A 19914-nucleotide genomic window follows, 5' to 3' on the forward strand; every position below is an offset into this window, starting at 1 on the left:
CCAATTTGAATTAGATGATCTCTTCACAGTGTACAGCTCCGCAATAAATGTAATCATGTAACAAAATCTACTATTCTGATGTCACAAGGCTCATTTTAGCATCAGCGTCATCCTGGAATTCCTTTCATGCTTTTGTAAATTGTAACTTGGTATCTGCACTGCTACTTCGGTGCCTTGAGAAATTTGTTTGAAGGTACACTATACAAAACAAAGTCAACAGTAAATATTTGAATGGTAGAACATCTGTAGGTTCTGCAAACTGGATCCTGAAACGTTTCCCCAGAAAAAGCTCCCCAGTGCGGCCAGGTAGCCTGAAACAGCCTCAATTTAACTTCATCCAACCCAAATGTGACTTCATCATGGTGTCTACGGTTCTAATTGATGCACTGACGTCACTTCCAAATGTTTCCTATGCCTTATTGAAGTACACAGTAAAAAAGCATGTTTACATACCTTCAAACCTTAATAATCATGTTCCCAACTTAACACGAGAGGCTGGCAAAGCATCCATCCTTGCATGTCTGAACCTCTAGTCAGTTATGTTTCCCTCAGGTATGCATAGAGTACCAAGTGACCACTTGGCAAATATTAGCCACTGGGAACTTGTGGTCTGGTATCTGGATTTGCTGCTTCAATACAGACTGTAGAGGACTAACAATCACAGAACTGTACTCTCATTACCTAAGTGCAAGAAGTAACCTATGATGAAGCCCTGTTTAATTCATATTGTGGCAACAGCTGTGGGCCAATAGAATTATTCGGTTGTAAATATTCTTGATTCTACCAAAGCGTGTGTGGCTTGAGCCTCTGAATCAAATTACATGAGAAAATCTCATGTGCATCCACAGAGATGCTAAAATGACGGTATAAGTTGCTAACACAATTTTGTAAAAATGTATAACTTTCTAAATTGACTTTGCTGGCATGCAAATTCTTTTGAAAAAAAAACCCAATAATTTGGAGTAGATGTTTTATAATATGTTTGTCATAGTCTTATTTGTGCAAAATGGATTCAGTTTATAATGTCAGTATCCTTATACTCATGTTCATCATGAGACTTTAAAAAGAAGTATTCCCAACAAACATTTGCAAATTTATTATAGCAGTCGCTTGACCAGTGGGCACACCTCTCGGCTCAGTTTTTAGTAACATCTTCACTGCTTAGTCTATTATCTCTTTGCGGACAGAACAGTGGTCCACGTTTGCATCCAATTCTGCGCCAATGCCTTCATTGTAAGATAACAATCTCACTCAGAGCCATCAGTCACTGTATGTTTCTTTGCTTTCTGAAGCTTAATTCTTCCTGAAATCAAGTGATGTGCCTCTTGCCAGGCATACTCTGCCCCATCAATATGACTATGACGATCTCCTTTTGGTAAAACACACTCTTACACCCTCTCCCTGGGCCCATGGGCAAGCCAACTATATTATGAAAGTTTCATGACGGTGGCACTCTTCATCACACCCACCGCTAATGCTGCCAGTATCCAACTACTGAGAAATCTCAGCTACCGAAGGAGCTTACGAATTAGCCTTGTGTACTGGTCAATATGTCCAGTTGTGCACACAGTTAATTTTTACTACCAACAGGTTAGCTAGCTATATGTACAAATTAGAGCATTTTCGAGAACATGTTACAAGACACATCAGCTCCACTAGCCAAGAGAACCATTTCCTCTACTCTACATAAGTTTAGTGATCCAGAAACCTCAAATCACCTAAAATGGAAAGGTGATTTAAGGTTTCTGGAGTACAACACAAACCACCCTCTGCCCCGTCTAACTCCAGCACCTTCTGAATACTAGCTAAACTCTATTGGGATTTCCTCACCAGGGAACTTAAAAATTATCATTTATAGCCATCATCAAGTACCCTTGTAAATTAAGATGGGGGTGAGGAAGAAAGAAGGAAGAGTCACTCAGCTTCCACGTGTAATGCAATCTAAATCAGGGAGGGGAGTGAACCACACCAGTCTTTTTATCAGAGTCTCAAAGTGAACTGTCTCCGAGACCCTCAACCACGTTGTCGCAACCAACAGTGTATATTATGTCTGTTGAAGTGATGTTGTGGGTAGTATCATCAGTGGGTCTCTCACTTGACTGTTCGGTTCTCCAAGTGGGACATACCTTCACCAGGAGGGAGATTGTCTAAATAGAGACAGTGGCGGGATCTGTGTGATGTAACTTAAACTTACCTCTAATATCTGTGTACAGGATTTATTTAAAAAGGGCGAGATTAGGTAAGGTTTAAAACAGACAGATGTTGTATGGGTGAGTTATTGGTCCTCAACGTCTAGTGGTTTGGTTGGTCTGGCCGACATATTTCGGCCTTGTGTTGCCCCTACGAGTCTATAGCCTTCATCAGGACGGTGTGGAATGAATCCCATTTTAATGTTGGAATTCTGTTGGTTGTACATGTAAGTAGATTAACTTATGGCTCTTTGTCAAGGGTTTGCTCATTGCCCAAGATCAGACATCAGTAAAGGCATAGTTTGTTGCCTATTACTGGGAGAAAACCTAAGAGGTTAGAGACTGGAAAGTTTTGTATATTTCCTCTCTTCCAAATACTTGTTTTCCTAACACACAGTGTGATACCATGTGGAGTGCATCTACCCTAATACATTGTAAGTACTTTCTTTTTGAATGCACTCTTGTTGGCGTGGATTTTGGTTGTTATTTATATCCTATGGTGACTTGCTAACTTTTTTGATGCTGAGACTCTCTAGGAAAAGTGCCAGTTAAAAACCGTGTGGTAGTAATTAAAATCCTGAAGAACCTCATAAAGATATGTGATTCTTTATTCTCTGGTGTGGAAAATAATTGATTTGTGTGCAGTGCATGCCCTTTTATAATGATGATGGTCATGTGGGCATCTTTGAGCTTCACACCAAATGTTTGCCACATTATAGGGCCTATTTTGCCTGTAATCTGGTTTCCAGGACCTCAGGAAGGGTGCTGGTCCCTTGCATACTATAAATTCTAAATGCATAATTATATTTTGTATGTGGTTATGTCTGCACTGTTTCTGTGTTGCTTGTGTCGCTATATCTAGCCATCGTCTGGTTTTTGATGGCATGTTTCTCGTTCATATAGAAACCAATAGCTGTGCCTTTATCAATGTGCATTTCCTTGTGGTAGGTAGTGTGGAGATGGGCAATGTTGATTGAAAGGTAATGGCAACTATTTTGTGCAGTTAAATGAAAATATAGAAAAAATTGTAATTACCTCTATAAGGAGTTTACTGAGTCCCATGGGATGCAGGTAGACATGGATGGGCCCATCTTTACCTACTGGTAAAGTAGTATAGTTATTCACACTTGACCAAGGACTTGGGAAACTCAAGTGTTTACATGGTGTGTTCAAAATGAGCATCTGACGTTTCTCCCTTATTTTCCAAAAGGCTGCTTAAGGTTAAATTTCAAAATAATCCAGCTGGCAGTTAGAATTAAAATTACTGTAGGCATAGGTATCTTAAGCATCTATACTTTGTGCATAGCGTTACACCTTGTCCATTTATATCTGCTGGTAAATTGGTTAGTTATACCTTAGATTCACCTACACAGTACACAAAACCTCACTAAACTTCTTAGACGTAACCATCTTTACTGAAAGCACATGTCTAGGAACTAAGACCTATTATAAACCTACAGCCTACTCTCATTCGACAGTTTCCACCCACTGCCCCTAAGGGAGAACCTCTCCTACAGCCAGTTCTTGAGGATCTGCCGGAACTGTAGTAACATGCCATAATACAAAAAACAAGCACTAGATCTCACAGAAAAATTAAAAGAGAGAAAATACCCCATCACACACAAATATCAGAAGCATGCGAGGAATCAAAACCTAGAACCTGCAGAAAAAATCGCATACAAAATATAAATATTAATATGCATTTAGCATTTACAGTATGCAGGGGACCAACACACTTCCTGAGGTCCTGGAAAATAGACTACCGGCAAAACAGGCCCTAAAATTTGCCAGATAATTGATCTGAGGCTCAAAGAAACCCACATGCCCATCATTATAAAAGAACATACACTGCACAAAAATAAATTATTCTGCACATCAAAGAATAAAGAATCACATTTCGTTATGAGGTTCTTCAGATTTTTAATTACCACCACACAGTTTTTAACTGTACTTTTCCTAGAGATTCTCAGCATCGACAAAGTTAGCAAGTCACCACAGGATATAATAACAACCAAAATCCATGCCAACAAGAGTGCATTCAAAACGTAAGTACCCACGATGTATTAAGTTAGATGCACTTTACATGGTATCACACTGGGTGTTAGGAAAACAAGTATTGGGAAAAGACAAAGCATATACAACACTTCACATATTCTAACCTCTTTGTCTTCCTCCCAGTTATAGGTAACAAATCATGCCTATAATGATGTTCCGTCTTGGGCAATGAGCAAACTCTTGACAAAGAGCCATAAGTTAATATACTTACATTTACAACCAAGAGAATTCCAACAATAAAAAGGGGTTCATTCCACACGATCCTGACGAAGGCCACAGACCTGTAGGGGCAACACAAGGCACAATCATGTTGGTCAGACCAACCAAACCACTAGAGGTTGTGGACCAATAACTTGTCCGTGCAAAAGCCCTCTGTTTTTAACTTTACCCCTATCCCACCCTTTTTAAATAAATCACATACACAGGTATAGGAGGTAAGTTTAAGTTACATCACACAGATCCCACCACTGTCGCTACTTAGACAATCAACCTCCTTGTGTAGGTATGTCTAACTTGATGAACCGAACACTCAAATGAGAGACCCACTGATGACAATACCCACAACATCATTGCAACAGAGATAATATACACTCTTGGTTTGGACAACGTGGTTGAGGGTCTCGGAGACAATTTATTTTGAGACTCTGGTAGAAAAACTGGTGCAGTTCACTCCCCTCCTTGATTAAGATTGCATTATCAAAGACCCTCCTCAATGATCAATCAGGCACTTTGTCCCTGCTACGACACTGCTGCCTTGTCTCCCTTAGTCTGTCACCCAATTCAGGTGTATGTAATTTTGTGTATACAACATTTAGAAATGTAAGTGTGATGTACTGTTGCTGTATTACTCTAGCCCTCACAAATATTTCATAATGATATATATAGCTATTCTGCTGACTATGATCTTAAGTATCTCTTTGATACTATGTGGTTAGCATTTTTGGTAGACATGGTTGTTGGAATCAGCCAAGAAGCTATCTAGAATAGAAGCCCAAAATAGAATCATTGATAAATCTGTAAAAACACCTTTTTAGGATCAATCATATTCTCAAGTTTCTCAGGTCTCCAGAATGAAATAGTCTACGTTTGCAAGTAGGACACTTTGTCGACCTTTACTGCAGAGTTCCCTCTTAGCTAAAACACAAGGAGTTTGACATGCTTGAGAAAAAAAACTAAAATTCTACATTTCCAAAGATGTTACTCACAGAATCCCGTCTTATTCCCTCATATTTAAATCTTGCCCATTTCATTGTATAACTGATCTGTCTTCGGCTCCTTTGTGGTTTGGTTCTGAAGCCGCAGTAGCTCCCGGTAGAGCTTTATAAAACCCTGAATACAATACTTTGAAATGCAGCAACCACTTCTAGATATTTATTTACATATTTATAATTTATAGTAACTGATTTGTGTTGACAAGCTAAATTCTTTTGAACACTTTTTTTATTTCTTTTTTTCAGGCACAGAAATCTGGCACAGGCGGAGACGCTCAAGCTGCAGAAGAACTTCTGCTTATCAATAAGCCCCTGATGGACCTAATTACCCTGTTAGTTCAACTGGTAAGAGCAAGACTCAATGCAAGTCTATAAAATGTTTTTAGAATTGAAGTTGCACATTGTTGGTTATTTAGTTAAATTTGGCTCCCAAATAGGGAGGTTTATTGTAGGGGCATTTACTTTTCTCTAGCTATATTACTTTTAACAGGTTGTATTCCAACTCCAAATCTAATCCAGGTAGACTTGAAGTTACAGTAGTAAAGTAACCACTAATAGAAGTAAATTGGAAAACCCCAGGGTGATGTGTGAATCAGCATTTAGGGCGGACGGGGGCGGGGTGGTTAGGGAATCTCCTTCATTATCTTGACTGCCTGCCCCCACCCCAAAAAACTCTAAACATGGAGAAGCTAAAGTCAATGTTTTCGGAATGCAATGGTGAGGATGAAACATTGCCTGAGAGAACCAATCTTACTTAGACCAGGTCATAAACTCTGCCCAAGCAACACAAAAGATGGCCCAGAGGCAATGGAATGATGAAGCTGTGAGAGGCAACAAAGCCAATTAAAGTTAGAATAGAATCACAAAAGGATGCATGTGTATTGAAGGCGAACCCAAACAGACAGCCTGAGGATTAGTGATCAATATGACACCCTTCAAAGATCTATCCTTGAGTAAAGACTGAGGAAATCATCAGAACTTCAATAGGAAACAAGTGGAGGAGCTTTTTCATGGCCAGCAGAGTAGCAGGCATACAAAACAAGAATTAGCTACTGCCAACGGGCGACAAATTTGAGTTTGAGGAGATTACTTGAAATGCTCAAAACTGTTATACTTTAACATCCTCTGTGGGCAGTCAACCCTCATGGCTCTCCTTTTTTTTGCAATGCCTTGATCCGCAATTCCCCTATGAATTTACATGGGGGTACGCTGGGTGTTATGGCGGAGCCGCAGTTCCAGACATTCACAAAAATCTAATTGCAATTTTACCCCAGGGGAGTTCCCTCTAGGACTCTACCAAAAGGCTCAGGGGGTCAGGGTGCACCTACCATGCCCACTTACACATATATATTGTTTTATTTCCTAGGACATGGGGACTGAGTCCTTGTGGATTCTCTGAAAAGTTACCATGATGTGAAATATATATACATTTTGAAACTTAATTTCTGAAAAACTACTGAAAAGATTTACACCACATCACAAAAAGCATGCTTTTTCAGTATTGCTCTAGATTTCTTGCAAATTTGGTGAACTTCCGTTCACCCGTTTTTTCTGAATCACTGTTCAATTTTCCTGTGGAACGGGGAAAACGTGCCCCACTTGATGAATCACCCCAATACTTTCCAGTAAGGAGCTGAAGGAAAATGAGACATTTTTGTGTGGAAAGTTTTGTGAAGTTTCATCAAACGGCTTCAAAGTTATTAGCAAACCCAAAAAATGTAATTCCTGTGGTGGAAGAGTTATTATATATATATATATATATATATATATAAATATATATATATATATATATATATTTATATATATATATATATATATATATATATATCGAAGCTCCAATTTCCCTTGTTTGTCAAGAAATAACGCACTCCGGGGGGGGATCGTCACAGTTATTGTTTAATTACCGGTAACTGCAAACAAACAAACAAACGCGTTTCGGCGTCAGCCTTCTTCTGTGTTCATTACACATTAGTGACGACATGTTTAAAAAGGTTTGCTTAGTGCTCCTAACATAAAGAAAGGACAAACATTTTATACGCAAATGTCAGTGCCATATTGTAATGGTTAAAATCCTTGTTATTCCGCCGTTTATCGGCAATGCAATTCAAAATATCATTACATTGTTCAAAGTAAATATCACATCAGTAATACTTTCAACCATACCATGGCATTAGCGTAAGTGATCTCGCCGTGTATCGGCATACGTCCTTTCTTGAAGCACTCTTCTCAACAAACTATTGAGTTGACTCATCATGTATAAATTCATATTTATATATATATATATACATATATACAAAATTTCAAATGTAAAAATGTTCTGTAAATGTGGCGTTTGTGGCTAAAAATGTTATATCCTTGTCTTTGTGTGGGAGCAGCGCAAGTACACCAAACATAATATAGTATGAATGATTGGAGGCCTCAATTTAAATGCTAACAAAATAGAGCATTCATTAGGAGCAAAAAAGGCAAAGTTATATGCTAGAGTCGAGCATATCACTTCTTCTTTTAGGAAACAAAATCGAATTGAGAAAAGCTCCAACCTTCCCATTAAAATTAGAATTTCGATTTCTCTATATTTGTTTTTGAATTCAATATTTCTTAATGTGTGTATTTTGTTCATTATATATTTTTTTCTTTATTTTTGTGCATTTGTTTTAAGGTTCAAATCGTAGATTCTTAGGCTTGGGTCCCTGCCTTCCAGTAATGTTCCAGTGGGGGTCCATGGATTCCAGTAATAATTCGGGTGGGTTCACAGAAGTCAAAAGCTTAAGAACCGTTAGCCTAGGTTGTTATTGTAGATGGAGCAACATTATAATTTATTTATTACACAATACACAGTATAGGGTTTTTCATGCACACATCTTGAACTGATGTATTTCAAGTGCTATCAAATATGATGAAGATGGAAAAGGAGGAACAATTTAATAACATAATTGCCTAGTGTCAAATAATTAGATTAAGTGGGGAAGCTGGTATTCTGCCCTGGTTTCTTGGTTTCACATTGTTCAATAAAGTCACTAGATGGGTATATGTTTTTCCATTTTACAACAAAGATTAATGCTATTTGTTACTTTTGTTTCCCAATACACTGTGCTAACTAAATTCATGTGTTACATTTTAAATCCAACTTGTCATGAACTCTCTGTAGAAAATTAATTGTTAATTAAGGGAACAGAAGGTACCCCACGCCAATGTTATGACAAATTATTCCTAACTTCACAGCGATGGATTTGAGAAGATTACAGGGAATGTTCAATACCTTTACACACATTAACAAAACAAATGTCTGGGATTGCTTACCCAGTTGCAGTTCTTCACACCCACACAATCGATGTAGTACAGAGCTAGTTGCAGATAAAGTTGTGCAAGTCCCATATGCTTGTCACTTGGCTGAGTTAGGCCCGGGAAGAAACCCTGCCATTTTACATGCACACGTTTCTTAAGTTGCCTTCTTTTCTACACAATGACCTTTGACAGTGCAGGACTAGTTTCTCTTCAACCTCATTGCTTACATTTCTACTTCATAGGCACACTATCATGACATCTTCATCATTTAGTACTAGACCTAAACTTCCATTGTGCAAATGTTGTTGTTTGTTATTTATCCGTAAGGCGACATAGCTATCATAGGAGGATAAATTATGACGGCCTGGCTGAGGCCGCAGCACGGAAGCATCGATGCTGTTAATATATAAACACATGCATTTCTGTGTTCAAATCAGATGAGCACACTGCTGTCACTGCGATGTTGCTGTTTGTTTGACTCTCAGCCCATCCTGTTTTTTCTCTGTGAGGAGGGAAGTCCAACTTGTGACCAAGACGGGGACCTGAATACATTCACCCACAGGTTATGGGGAGTTAGATCATCCAGTAGGGGATTTTTGCAGATCATTCACTGTAGGCAACTAGGTTAGGGAGCGCATAGTAGGAGTACACTATACACCGTACTTGTATGCCAGTATATATACACTGCTTTAGAACAATGGTGGAATTGTTTATCCTTTTCACTGTTCTCATATTGCTAATCACTCTCATCTGCTTCTGTTTAGTAATCATTGCAGTACATATATTTTACACCAGAATCACAATGGTTCAATAAATATTGAAGTGCCTCTTTGTGTATTTCTTGTGCATCTTTCTGGGTATGAACGAGTGACTTAGTGAAAAGGTTCTAGATCTGTTACCATAAGTCCTTGAGGAGTCAGAGTTATGTGCTGAGGTTGCCCGATCCATTTGGAACCTTCTCAGGTTAAGGGGTGCCTATGGTGGCACTGTAAACTAGCTGGACTATTCGCCAATTTATCCTGAGGGTGTGCACGGAATCAGTCTGGCACAATCCCAATGTTTATGGTGTTCAACAAATCCACAGTTTCTGCTGAGAAAGTAGAAGCCGTACGACATGGCACCGCCAACGTTGGTAGATTGGGTTCTAGTTATGTTTTGTATACCCAAAGACCCCTACTCACCTCACAACCAGAGATGTCCGTGGTGATAGGGACTATCCTCCTCAGCTGAGTAAGTAACCCCTATGTATTGACTGTAGGTTGTTCAAGTTGAACCTTTCAAAGTATTATCCCATTGTGTTACTCTCTCTGAATTCCATTTCCTATTATGTCAGAAACAGCCAAACTTAACATTGCTCAGAACTGCAGACATGCGGTTACTCAGAAATTGCAACAACATGGTCTCACACGTACGGGTGGAGATGTGACCTTCGTGTTTGCGGCCTACAAAGCATAAAGGACAGAGGTATTCTATTCATGGGTTACATTCCCAGCAGCAGACGACACAACAAGGCTGTTTAACAAATACATACCAGCTGAAGTTCTGTATTACTACAAATCATATGAAGAAATAAAAATACCATTAACATACCAAGAACGCAGAAATTGGTTTGAAGGTGCCCCACTACACACAACAGAAGTCATTAGAGTAGGTCCCCTTGGTAATGAGGGAGCAACATGGCCAGTCTTAGCCTGTTACACAATACATCCTGATGTTGATAATTTGCCAATTGTAAAATGCATAGATTGCATAAAAATGTTGTAACAATATTGTGAGAGGGAGGGTCGAAAGGAAAAACGAGGAGGCCGAATTCGAGGGTCAATGGTGTTGGAGTTTTATTTTTGTTTACGGAAATAGAAGTTCCAAAACAGGTTTAGGATGAATTGGATGAATTGATGGCCTTCTCTATCCGGAAATCGTCCTCACGGTCTTCCCCAGGGGGATGGGTCCTTGACGTGGTCGGATGTCTTCCCCAGGTGTCCTCGGAAGAAAGAGGGAGAAAAGGCGGTAAGAATCTTGTGCAGGCTTTCTGTTATGAACCCTTCACCAGTGACAAACCATACTAAGAAACACCCGTTGTGGAGCACGACAAAAAGAAGCAGGTGTGGCGATTTCGTGACAGACGAGGAACAGGGATATGGGAATCTGGTACATCTGCACATCGGTGTCCCCGACAGAGTAGCGAAGGTAGGGGACAGTACACAAGAACCCCTGGTTAAGGATACCCCTCCTAAAGCCAGAAGGGTTGTCGGCACCTGTACTCTCTCGAAGAGAATGTTTTACAGAGAAGTTGACCGTAGCACGGTGTGCAGTATAACGGGCTGCGAAGGGACACCAGAGAGTAGGGGCGTGGTAGGGCAACTGCTTTAACCTACGGAAACTTTGCAACAGTAATACCCGGAAGTCCACTAGCTGGACCCCACGTATCCCTCCCCCCTTTCTGTCTCACGTACCACGTTGGCCGCAACTCTCCGGAACTGCGGCTGCTCATCAGCATCCACCTGGGGTGTCCACCACTCTTCGGACCAGGTCTGGGCTTCTTCGGGTTCAGGTGAGTCCTCCGGGTCGACAGCTGGCCTTGGTTCCTCTTCTCCTGGGTCGATGGTCGGGGGTTTCTCTCCTCTCTTCTCTTCCTCTCGGCGTGGCTGTTCTCGCTGCTCCTCTGACTCCACACCCTCTCGCTGGTCTTCCGGGCTCCTTTCGTACTCGTCAATTCCCGACTCTCGTGGACGCCATTGGTTCCCGTATGGTCTGGGCGGGGCTTCTCCCTGCACACAAGAGGTAGGTGAAAGGTTTAACTCATTCCCTCCCAGCCTTCGCGTCGCGTTGTATGTCTGTTCAAGGGATGACGGGAAGGGTATCACAGCTATGGAGGCCGCCTCCTCACATCCCCCTTCCCTAACTTTCTTGCTGGCAAGAAAAGAGTCAAGGGGATATCTAGAGAGATCGTCAGCATTAGAATGTTATTTCCCTTTTCTGTGAAGTGTAGTAAAACGGTAGGGCTGTAAGGCCAAAAACCACCTCATGATTCTGTCGTTATGCCCTTTGTTGCGAGATAGCCATTGTAGGGGGGCATGGTCCGTATATAGAATGAATTCTCTTCCGTCCAGATAGTAACGTAAGGTTTCTATAGCCCATTTTATGGCTAATGCTTCCTTCTTGATGACCGCATATTTGGTTTCTCTAGGAAACAGTTTCCTGCTGAGGTATAATACTGGTCTTTCCTGGTTTTGGGTGTCGGTTTGTGATAGGACAGCACCTAGTCCTTGATCCGACGCATCTGTTTGTAATATGAAGGGTTTAGTATAATCGGGGCTCAGCAATACCGGCTTGGACGTGATGGCTGTTTTCAAGGCCTGAAAGGCTGATAGTTGTTGGATTGTGGGAGATCGTAGTGCTTTCTCGGTGTTGATGGTCTTTTGCAGGAGGTCAGTCAAGGGGGCAGCTGTTTGGGAGAAGTCTGGGATGAACCTCCTATAATACCCTAGGATGCCGAGAAATGCTCGTAGTTCTTTTTTTGTTTGAGGAAAGGGTATATTGGCTATAGCGGCTACTTTCTCGTTTTGGGGTTTGATGAGACCTTCCCCGAGGAGATACCCTAGGTATTTAACTGACCTAGCTGCTAACTTACTTTTAGCAGGGTTGATAGTCAACCCACTAGCTTTCAGGTTCTTTACTACCGCTACCAGATGGTCTAGATGTTGTTCCCAGGTGTCGCTAAAAATGACGATATCGTCAATATAGGCGGCGGCATAGTCTGCACAGGGTTTCAATACGGTGTTCATTAATCTTTGAAAAGTGGCCGGGGCCCCATGTAACCCAAAGGGTAGAACAGTAAATTGATACAGACCTCCCGGGGTTGAAAAGGCGGTCTTTTCCCTGTCCTGTCTTCGTAGTGGGACCTGCCAGTATCCTTTACTTAAGTCCAGAGTGCTAATATACTTTGCGTTACCGAGTTTCTCAATAATTTCATCAACCCAGGGTTATGGGTAGGAGTCAAACTGTGAAATTTTATTAACCTCGCGAAAATCTATACAGAATCGAATAGACCCGTCGGGTTTTGGAACTAAAACAATTGGGGAATTCCACTCACTAGTAGATGGTTCGATCACTCCCATCTGGAGCATCTGTTGTACCTCCTTCTCTACTGCCAGCCTGCGGGCTTCGGGGATACGGTAGGGACGCAATTTCACCCTCCTCCCAGGTTGAGTGTTTATAACATGTTTGGTTACTGCGGTATGTCCTGGGAGGGTAGAGAAGACCTCCTGGAAAGGCTGTAGCCTATCATACAGGTCTTCCTTCTGTTTCTCTGTCAGGTCAGGGTCTATGCTCCCAGAAAAAGGGGGGGGGGGTTCTGGGTTATGGCTACCAAGCGGGGTACCGGCCCTTCCCATTTCTTTAATAAATTTATATGAAAGATTTGGGTGTTGGTAGGCTTTGTGGGGTCCATTTCCAGGCGATAGGTTACAGGAGTAGTGGCCTCCAGGACTTGAAACGGACCCTGCCATTGGCCTAGGAGCTTGTGGTCCGAGGAAGGCATCATTAGCAAAGCAAAATCACCCACCTTCAGAGTCCTATTTCTGGTACCCTTATCATAATAACGTTTTTGGGCTTCTTGGGCTTGTTCCAAGTAGGTCCTACAGATATTGCGTATTTCGTGGAGATGCGTCTTTAATTGCAAGACGTATTCGTGTAGGGGTTTGGTACCCTCAGGGATTTCTTCCCATTCCTCCCTTGCCATGTCTAGTAGGGTACGTGGGGGTCGGCCATATAATAGCTCGAATGGAGAGTACCCAGTGCTTTTCTGGGACTTGCATCGGATGGCAAAAAGGGCAAGAGGCAACATGTCTTCCCAACGACGGGTTTCTAGCTCAAGCAGCTTTTTTAACGTGGTTTTAAGGGTAGCGTTATATCTTTCCACTAACCCGTCAGTTTGTGGATGATATGCCGATGTTCGGATTTGCTTGATGTTTAACTGGGTACAGACCTGTTTCAGGAGCTTGGAGACAAATGGTGTCCCCTGGTCCGTTATTATCTCTCGTGGAAAGCCTACTCGGGAAAAGATATTAACCATGGCTTTAGCGATATGCAGGGCGTTTGGGTGACGCAATGCCACTGCCTCGGGATATCGAGTGGCATAATCTACCAATACCAACACGAACCTACATCCGCTTCGAGAGGGGAGCAAAGGGCCTATTATGTCCATCCCTACCCTAGCAAAGGGTTCGGTAATGACAGGTAGGGGACGCAAGGGGACTCTAGAGAAGGTTTGTTTGTTGTTTTTTTGGCAGATGGCACACTCCCTACAGTATCGGCGGATTTGTTGATAAATACCCGGCCAAAAGAACTGTTTTAGTATCTCTTTTTCTGTTTTTTCCTCCCCAAAGTGTCCCCCTAGGAGATGGCTGTGGGCAAGAAACATTACTTTCTCTCTATAGGGGCGTGGGACTAATAGCTGTAGGGGTTGGTTGCTTCCCCCCTTTCTATATATCAACCCCTTCTTTACCAGGAATTGGGGACCTACTTCGTTTGGATCTTCCTCTTCTGAGGCCTTGTTCCAGGCTTCTCGTAGCGCGTCGTCCTCTCGTTGTGCGGCGAAGAACCCTCGGTCGTACTGCCACATGGCTTCCTCCTTATTCCGTGTGAGCGCTACTCGGTTCCAGTCCTGTTTCTCTCTTTTCTTCTGTTTTCTGCTTTTTTGTGGTTTCTCCTGGGGTGGAGTGAGATGGGGTTCCTTAGAAAAAGGGGCTGTTAGACACCAGGCATCCTGGTCGGTGCGATTTTCTGGTACAACCGCAGAGAGATAGGGGTAGTCAGATCCCAGTACTAAAGGCTCAGGTAGCCGAGGTATTAACCCAACTTTTACTGGCACCGGAGCGTGAGCGGGACTGTGTTGGACTCGTATAGTGGTAGTTGGATACCTCCTGTTGTCCCCGTGTACACACTGTATGTTTACCGTACCATTGGTTTGTGTAACGCCTCCCGGAACTGCGGACGGCTGGATGACACTCTGCAGACATCCTGTGTCCATCAGGGCTTGTCTTTCTTCCCCATTGACCCTTACGGTGTGATGATAGGGAGGTTTCTCTCCCCCGGGAGTACAATAGTAGGAACGGGTGAGCCCGATTTTCATAGGTTTTTCTTTTTGGGGGCATACCCGGGCTATATGACCGAAACCACCACACGAAAAACACTGGGGCCCAGGGGAAGAAGAGGACTGCAGGGGGTTAGGTAGGGGACCGGGTAAGAGGGTGACCGTATCCGACCTCCTTGGACCCATCGGCCTCACTGTCTTGATGGGTCCTCCGCTAGGACGTTTCCAGGATTGTTCGTCCTTCCCTCTTTGTAACTCTTGTGCGCGAGTATAGGCGCCAGCGATGTCCACTGCCCTATCAAAAGTCAGTCCCGTGTGCTGTCGCACCCATTTTTGTACGGGGGTGTAAGGAGGTTAAAAACTGTTCGAGATATAATTTCTCCATGATGTCCTCCTTAGTAGCAGTTAGGGGTTTCAACCACCAGTCAGCTAGATCCCGGATCCGGAAAGAGAGGGCCCTGGAGGTTTCCTGGGGGCCTTCTTTGACTTCTCTGAGGCGTAATCTGTACGTCTCGTCATCTATCCCCAACCTTTCTAGCATTGCTTTCTTTACATCATCGTATGGCGTAAGGCCGAAAGGGTTAGCGGCCTGGTAGGCGGCCTGCAAATCCCCAGTCAGCAGCGGTCCCAAGTACTGACCCCATTTGTCGGCGGCCCACCCAGCTGTTCTAGCCATTCTCTCAAAATTGGAAAAGAAGAAGTCCGGGTCCTCCCCATTTACATACTTCTGGAGGACCACTGAGGGCAGAGTGGTCTGGTTTCTTTGTTGCCCCATCGTATCTGCAAGTCTGGTGAATATGGCTTCCTGTGATTGGCTTTGTTCTACCATGGTTTTATGGTGCTTCTCCCTGTCTTCTTCGGTCATGGCTAGGAATCGTTCCATAATGCACCCTAGTTTTTCCTGGCCTTCAGCCATTTTCTTGATTGCGGCCTCCATCCATTCTGATCCCACTTCTGACACCACGTGTGAGAGGGAGGGTCGAAAGGAAAAACGAGGAGGCCGAATTCGAGGGTCAATGGTGTTGGAGTTTTATTTTTGTTTACGGAAATAGAAGTTCCAAAACAGGTTTAGGATGAATTGGATGAATTGATGGCCTTCTCTATCCGGAAATCGTCCTCACGGTCTTCCCCAGGGGAATGGGTCCTTGAAGTGGTCGGATGTCTTCCCCAGGTGTCCTCGGAAGAAAGAGGGAGAAAAGGCGGTAAGAATCTTGTGCAGGCTTTCTGTTATGAACCCTTCACCAGTGACAAACCATACTAAAAAACACCCGTTGTGGAGCACGACAAAAAGAAGCAGGTGTAGCGATTTCGTGACAGACGAGGAACAGGGATATGGGAATCAGGTACATCTGCACATCGGTGTCCCCGACAGAGTAGCGAAGGTAGGGGACAGTACACAAGAACCCCTGGTTAAGGATACCCCTCCTAAAGCCAGAAGGGTTGTCGGCACCTGTACTCTCTCGAAGAGAATGTTTTACAGAGAAGTTGACCGTAGCACGGTGTGCAGTATAACGGGCTGCGAAGGGACACCAGAGGGTAGGGGCGTGGTAGGGCAACTGCTTTAACCTACGGAAACTTTGCAACAGTAATACCCGGTAGTCCACTAGCTGGACCCCACTTATCCCTCCCCCCTTTCTGTCTCACGTACCACGTTGGCCGCAACTCTCCGGAACTGCGGCTGCTCATCAGCATCCACCTGGGGCGTCCACCACTCTTCGGACCAGGTCTGGGCTTCTTCGGGTTCAGGTGAGTCCTCCGGGTCGACAGCTGGCTGTCAAGAATTCCTGTCATACAAGGGAAACACGCCCTTATGTAAACAGGAGAGCTGTTACATAACTCAAGGAAAACACGCCCTTATGTAAACAGGAGAGCTGTTACATAACTCAAGGGAAACACGCCCTTATGTAAACAGGAGAGCTGTTACATAACTCAAGGGAAACACGCCCTTATGTAAACAGGAGAGCTGTTACATAACTCAAGGAAACACGCCCTTATGTAAACAGGAGAGCTGTTACATAACTCAAGGAAAACACGCCCTATAAAGGGAGGAACCGGGAGGTACAACGCTGTCGGATATTGTGTTCACACCGACGTACCTGCTTCGTGAAGAGCAGTGTTCCGGAGTGGTGCTCCAGTAAGGCAAGAACGGAGGTAGGTCGAGTCGTTACTCCCTGGGCCGTGTCTTGCCCCATCGTCACCTGTGAAGGACCCGGAAGCTCTACCGGTCAACCATTGAGCTTCGCTTTTTGACTCGGCTGAGTCCAAGCGCAGTGGCGCTTTTGCTGGTTGGAGTCGTAACTCCCAGCCCGACCAGAGACACAGGGACTGCCAGCTGTAACGCACACCAGGAGGTGTTTGCCGCGTTACAGACTCGGAAGTCCACAGGATCGATCGAGCGGCTGCTCTCGGTTCAGTCTTCTTGCTTGTGATTGGGGTATCGGTGACGCATCACCAGGAGGTGACTCCGCGTCCCGGTGCAGTCTGAGGAAGAGGTTGAGCGGCTGCTCCCTTCAGGTAGAGACCCCGGCTGGGTGTTTCCCTGACTCCTCGATTCTCCCCAACACTCTTCGTGCCCCTCACAGCCTACCGATTGGCATTGTCGGCCATTTCATTTCTGCCCTCTGTTGGCATACGCCGGGACCGGCGTATATGCAGAGGACGGTTAGGACCATCCGTGCTGTGGGCTGGTAACGTACTTAGCCTGGAGGATTCCAGTGACTATAACTTGTTTATTCTTTGTATTATATTTGCCTTCATTAAAACAACTAACCCTTCACTAGTGGTTGCGTCCTCATTGTCGTGTCTGTTAAACGATCCTGAGACGTTCAGGGCGTTACAAAATATCCGACCTTAATAACACTAACTGTCTCCCGGTCGATAACAGACATGGCAACACTTGATGATGTGCTGGCTGCTTTAGCGGCCATGCAAGTTGAAGTGGCTGCCTCTAGGCAAGAAACAGCCGATGTAAAAGCCAGACTGGATGCTATCCAATTGGACCCGCTCACGCCCAGCACCTCCCTCACGAATCAGACCCCTGCGGTAGTAGTGGAAATGCCGGTAGCCATCCCCTTGGCGACACCAGAGAGGTACAGTGGGGATCCTAACACAGTGCAGGTATTCCTCACACAAGTGGCGCTACATTTATCGTGCAAACCAAAGGCGTTCCCCACGAGTCAGGCTCGTGTGGCTTTCCTTATATCCTATTTGGCTGGAAACGCGGCACAATGGGCCGTACCTCTGGTGAGCAGGGACGACCCCCTCTTATGTGATTGGGGTGCTTTTCGCGAGGAATTCCTGAAGGTATTCGACAGAAGGGCTGACTCGTACACGGCGGACCGTGAAATGCTTGAGTTGAGACAGGGATCCAACGACCTGGTGCAGTATCTCAACGCGTTCCGAAGGCTGGTTGCGGAAACCAAGTGGCCTGTTGCTAAACAGACGGCGCTCTTCCATCAAGGGCTGTGCGATGAGCTCAAGGACGCCGTGGCTCATATTGACCCTCAACCCAAGACATGTGAGGGCCTTATCAACCTGGTATTACGGCTGGAACATAGGCTAAGTGAAAGAAAGGGGGATCATGGGAGAAAAGGAAAATCCCTTCCATCCTATGTGACGGTGGGAAGTCCTGAAACTTCCACCGCATCCAAGGGAGAACCCATGGACATCGGCGCAATACGAGCGAGCCTCACAGCCACGGAGAAAGAGTCACGCCGTAAACAAGGATTGTGCCTATATTGTGGCAAAAAAGGCCACTACGTACGTGAATGCCCTGCCAAACCGAAGACGTCACGTTGTCGGGCCAACCGGTCGGTAACAGCCGTGGTGGACATACCGGCGGAAAACTAGAGGACTCCAAGACCAGAGAAGGGGCATCTCGGAGTCACTCATCCATCCCTTCACTTTCCAACTCGGTCACTAAGGGACAACGACACCTGTTTATCACGGTGCACGTGGGAGTGCATGACCAGTGGATACCCGTTGTGGCCATGGTGGATTCAGGGGCCACTGGCATGTTTATGGACCACAACGAGGCATGCAGGCTAGGGCTAGTGCTTCTTCCCAAAGCTGTACCCGAAGACGTCTATGCTGTAGACGGAAGGCGATTGGTGACGGGGCCCATCGGGCAGCACACGGGGGTCCTTCCGATGAGATATGGGTGGAACCATTTGGAACAAATCGATTTTAACATCATCCGAGCGCCCCAATATGGCGTCATATTGGGATTGCCGTGGCTACAGAAACACAACCCCTTTGTGGATTGGCCAACACATCGCATCGAAATGACGTCACCGTATTGCATCCTGCATTGTGGAATAAGAACGGAATCCCTTGACGCAGATGAGAGCGGGAGTCAGACGGTGGCTACAGCGGCAGAAAAAGATGTGGCTCTCCCCCAGGCTTATCACAGTTTTGAGGATGTATTTGATGAGGTGAAGGCGGAAGTGCTACCACCACATAGACAGTTTGACTGCCAGATCGACCTGGTGCCAGGGGCCAGCGTTCCCAGCGGCAGGCTGTATGCCCTGACGGAGCCTGAAAACGTGCATCTCCGGGGGTACCTGGATAAACTCCTCAAGCTAGGATTCATCCGCCCGTCCAAGTCTCCGGCCGCCTCGCCACTCTTCTTCATCCCGAAGGCTAATGGGGAGCTGAGAGCCTGTGTGGACTTTAGGGCATTGAATGCGATAACCATAAAAAATCGGTACCCCTTGCCTCTCATCAGTGTACTTCTGGAACAGGTCAAGAAAGCTCGTATCTACACCAAGTTGGATTTGAAAGGGGCATACCATCTGGTGCGCATGAGGGACGGAGACGAGTGGAAGACCGCCTTTAAGACCAGGTTCGGCCTTTTTGAGTACCTCGTCATGCCGTTCGGTCTGTGCAACGCCCCGGCAGCCTTTCAGTACTTTTTGAATGAGGTATTCAGAGAGGAGTTGGATATCTACGTGGTCGTATATATCGACGACATCCTCATCTATTCGTCCAGTGTGGAGGAGCACGTACACCACGTCAAAGCTGTGCTCCAAAAGCTGAGGGAAAACATGCTGTTTTGTAAACTCAGCAAGTGTGACTTCCA

The 19914-nt window shown here is 44.7% G+C and overlaps 1 protein-coding gene across 2 annotated transcripts in view; it reads left to right on the forward strand.

Moving 5' to 3' along the window:
- ULK4 (unc-51 like kinase 4) overlaps positions 1-19914 on the forward strand; it is a 1725799-nt gene that overhangs the window by 1278166 nt on the left and 427719 nt on the right. For both annotated transcript variants that reach the window (XM_085631567.1, XM_085631566.1), the window contains one exon: positions 5702-5800. In XM_085631567.1, the coding sequence (XP_085487693.1) occupies positions 5702-5800 (99 nt within the window). The remainder of the gene's footprint in view (positions 1-5701; positions 5801-19914) is intronic.

This window comes from Triturus cristatus, chromosome 10 (genome assembly GCF_964204655.1).
Source record: "Triturus cristatus chromosome 10, aTriCri1.1, whole genome shotgun sequence".
NCBI lineage: Eukaryota > Metazoa > Chordata > Amphibia > Caudata > Salamandridae > Triturus > Triturus cristatus.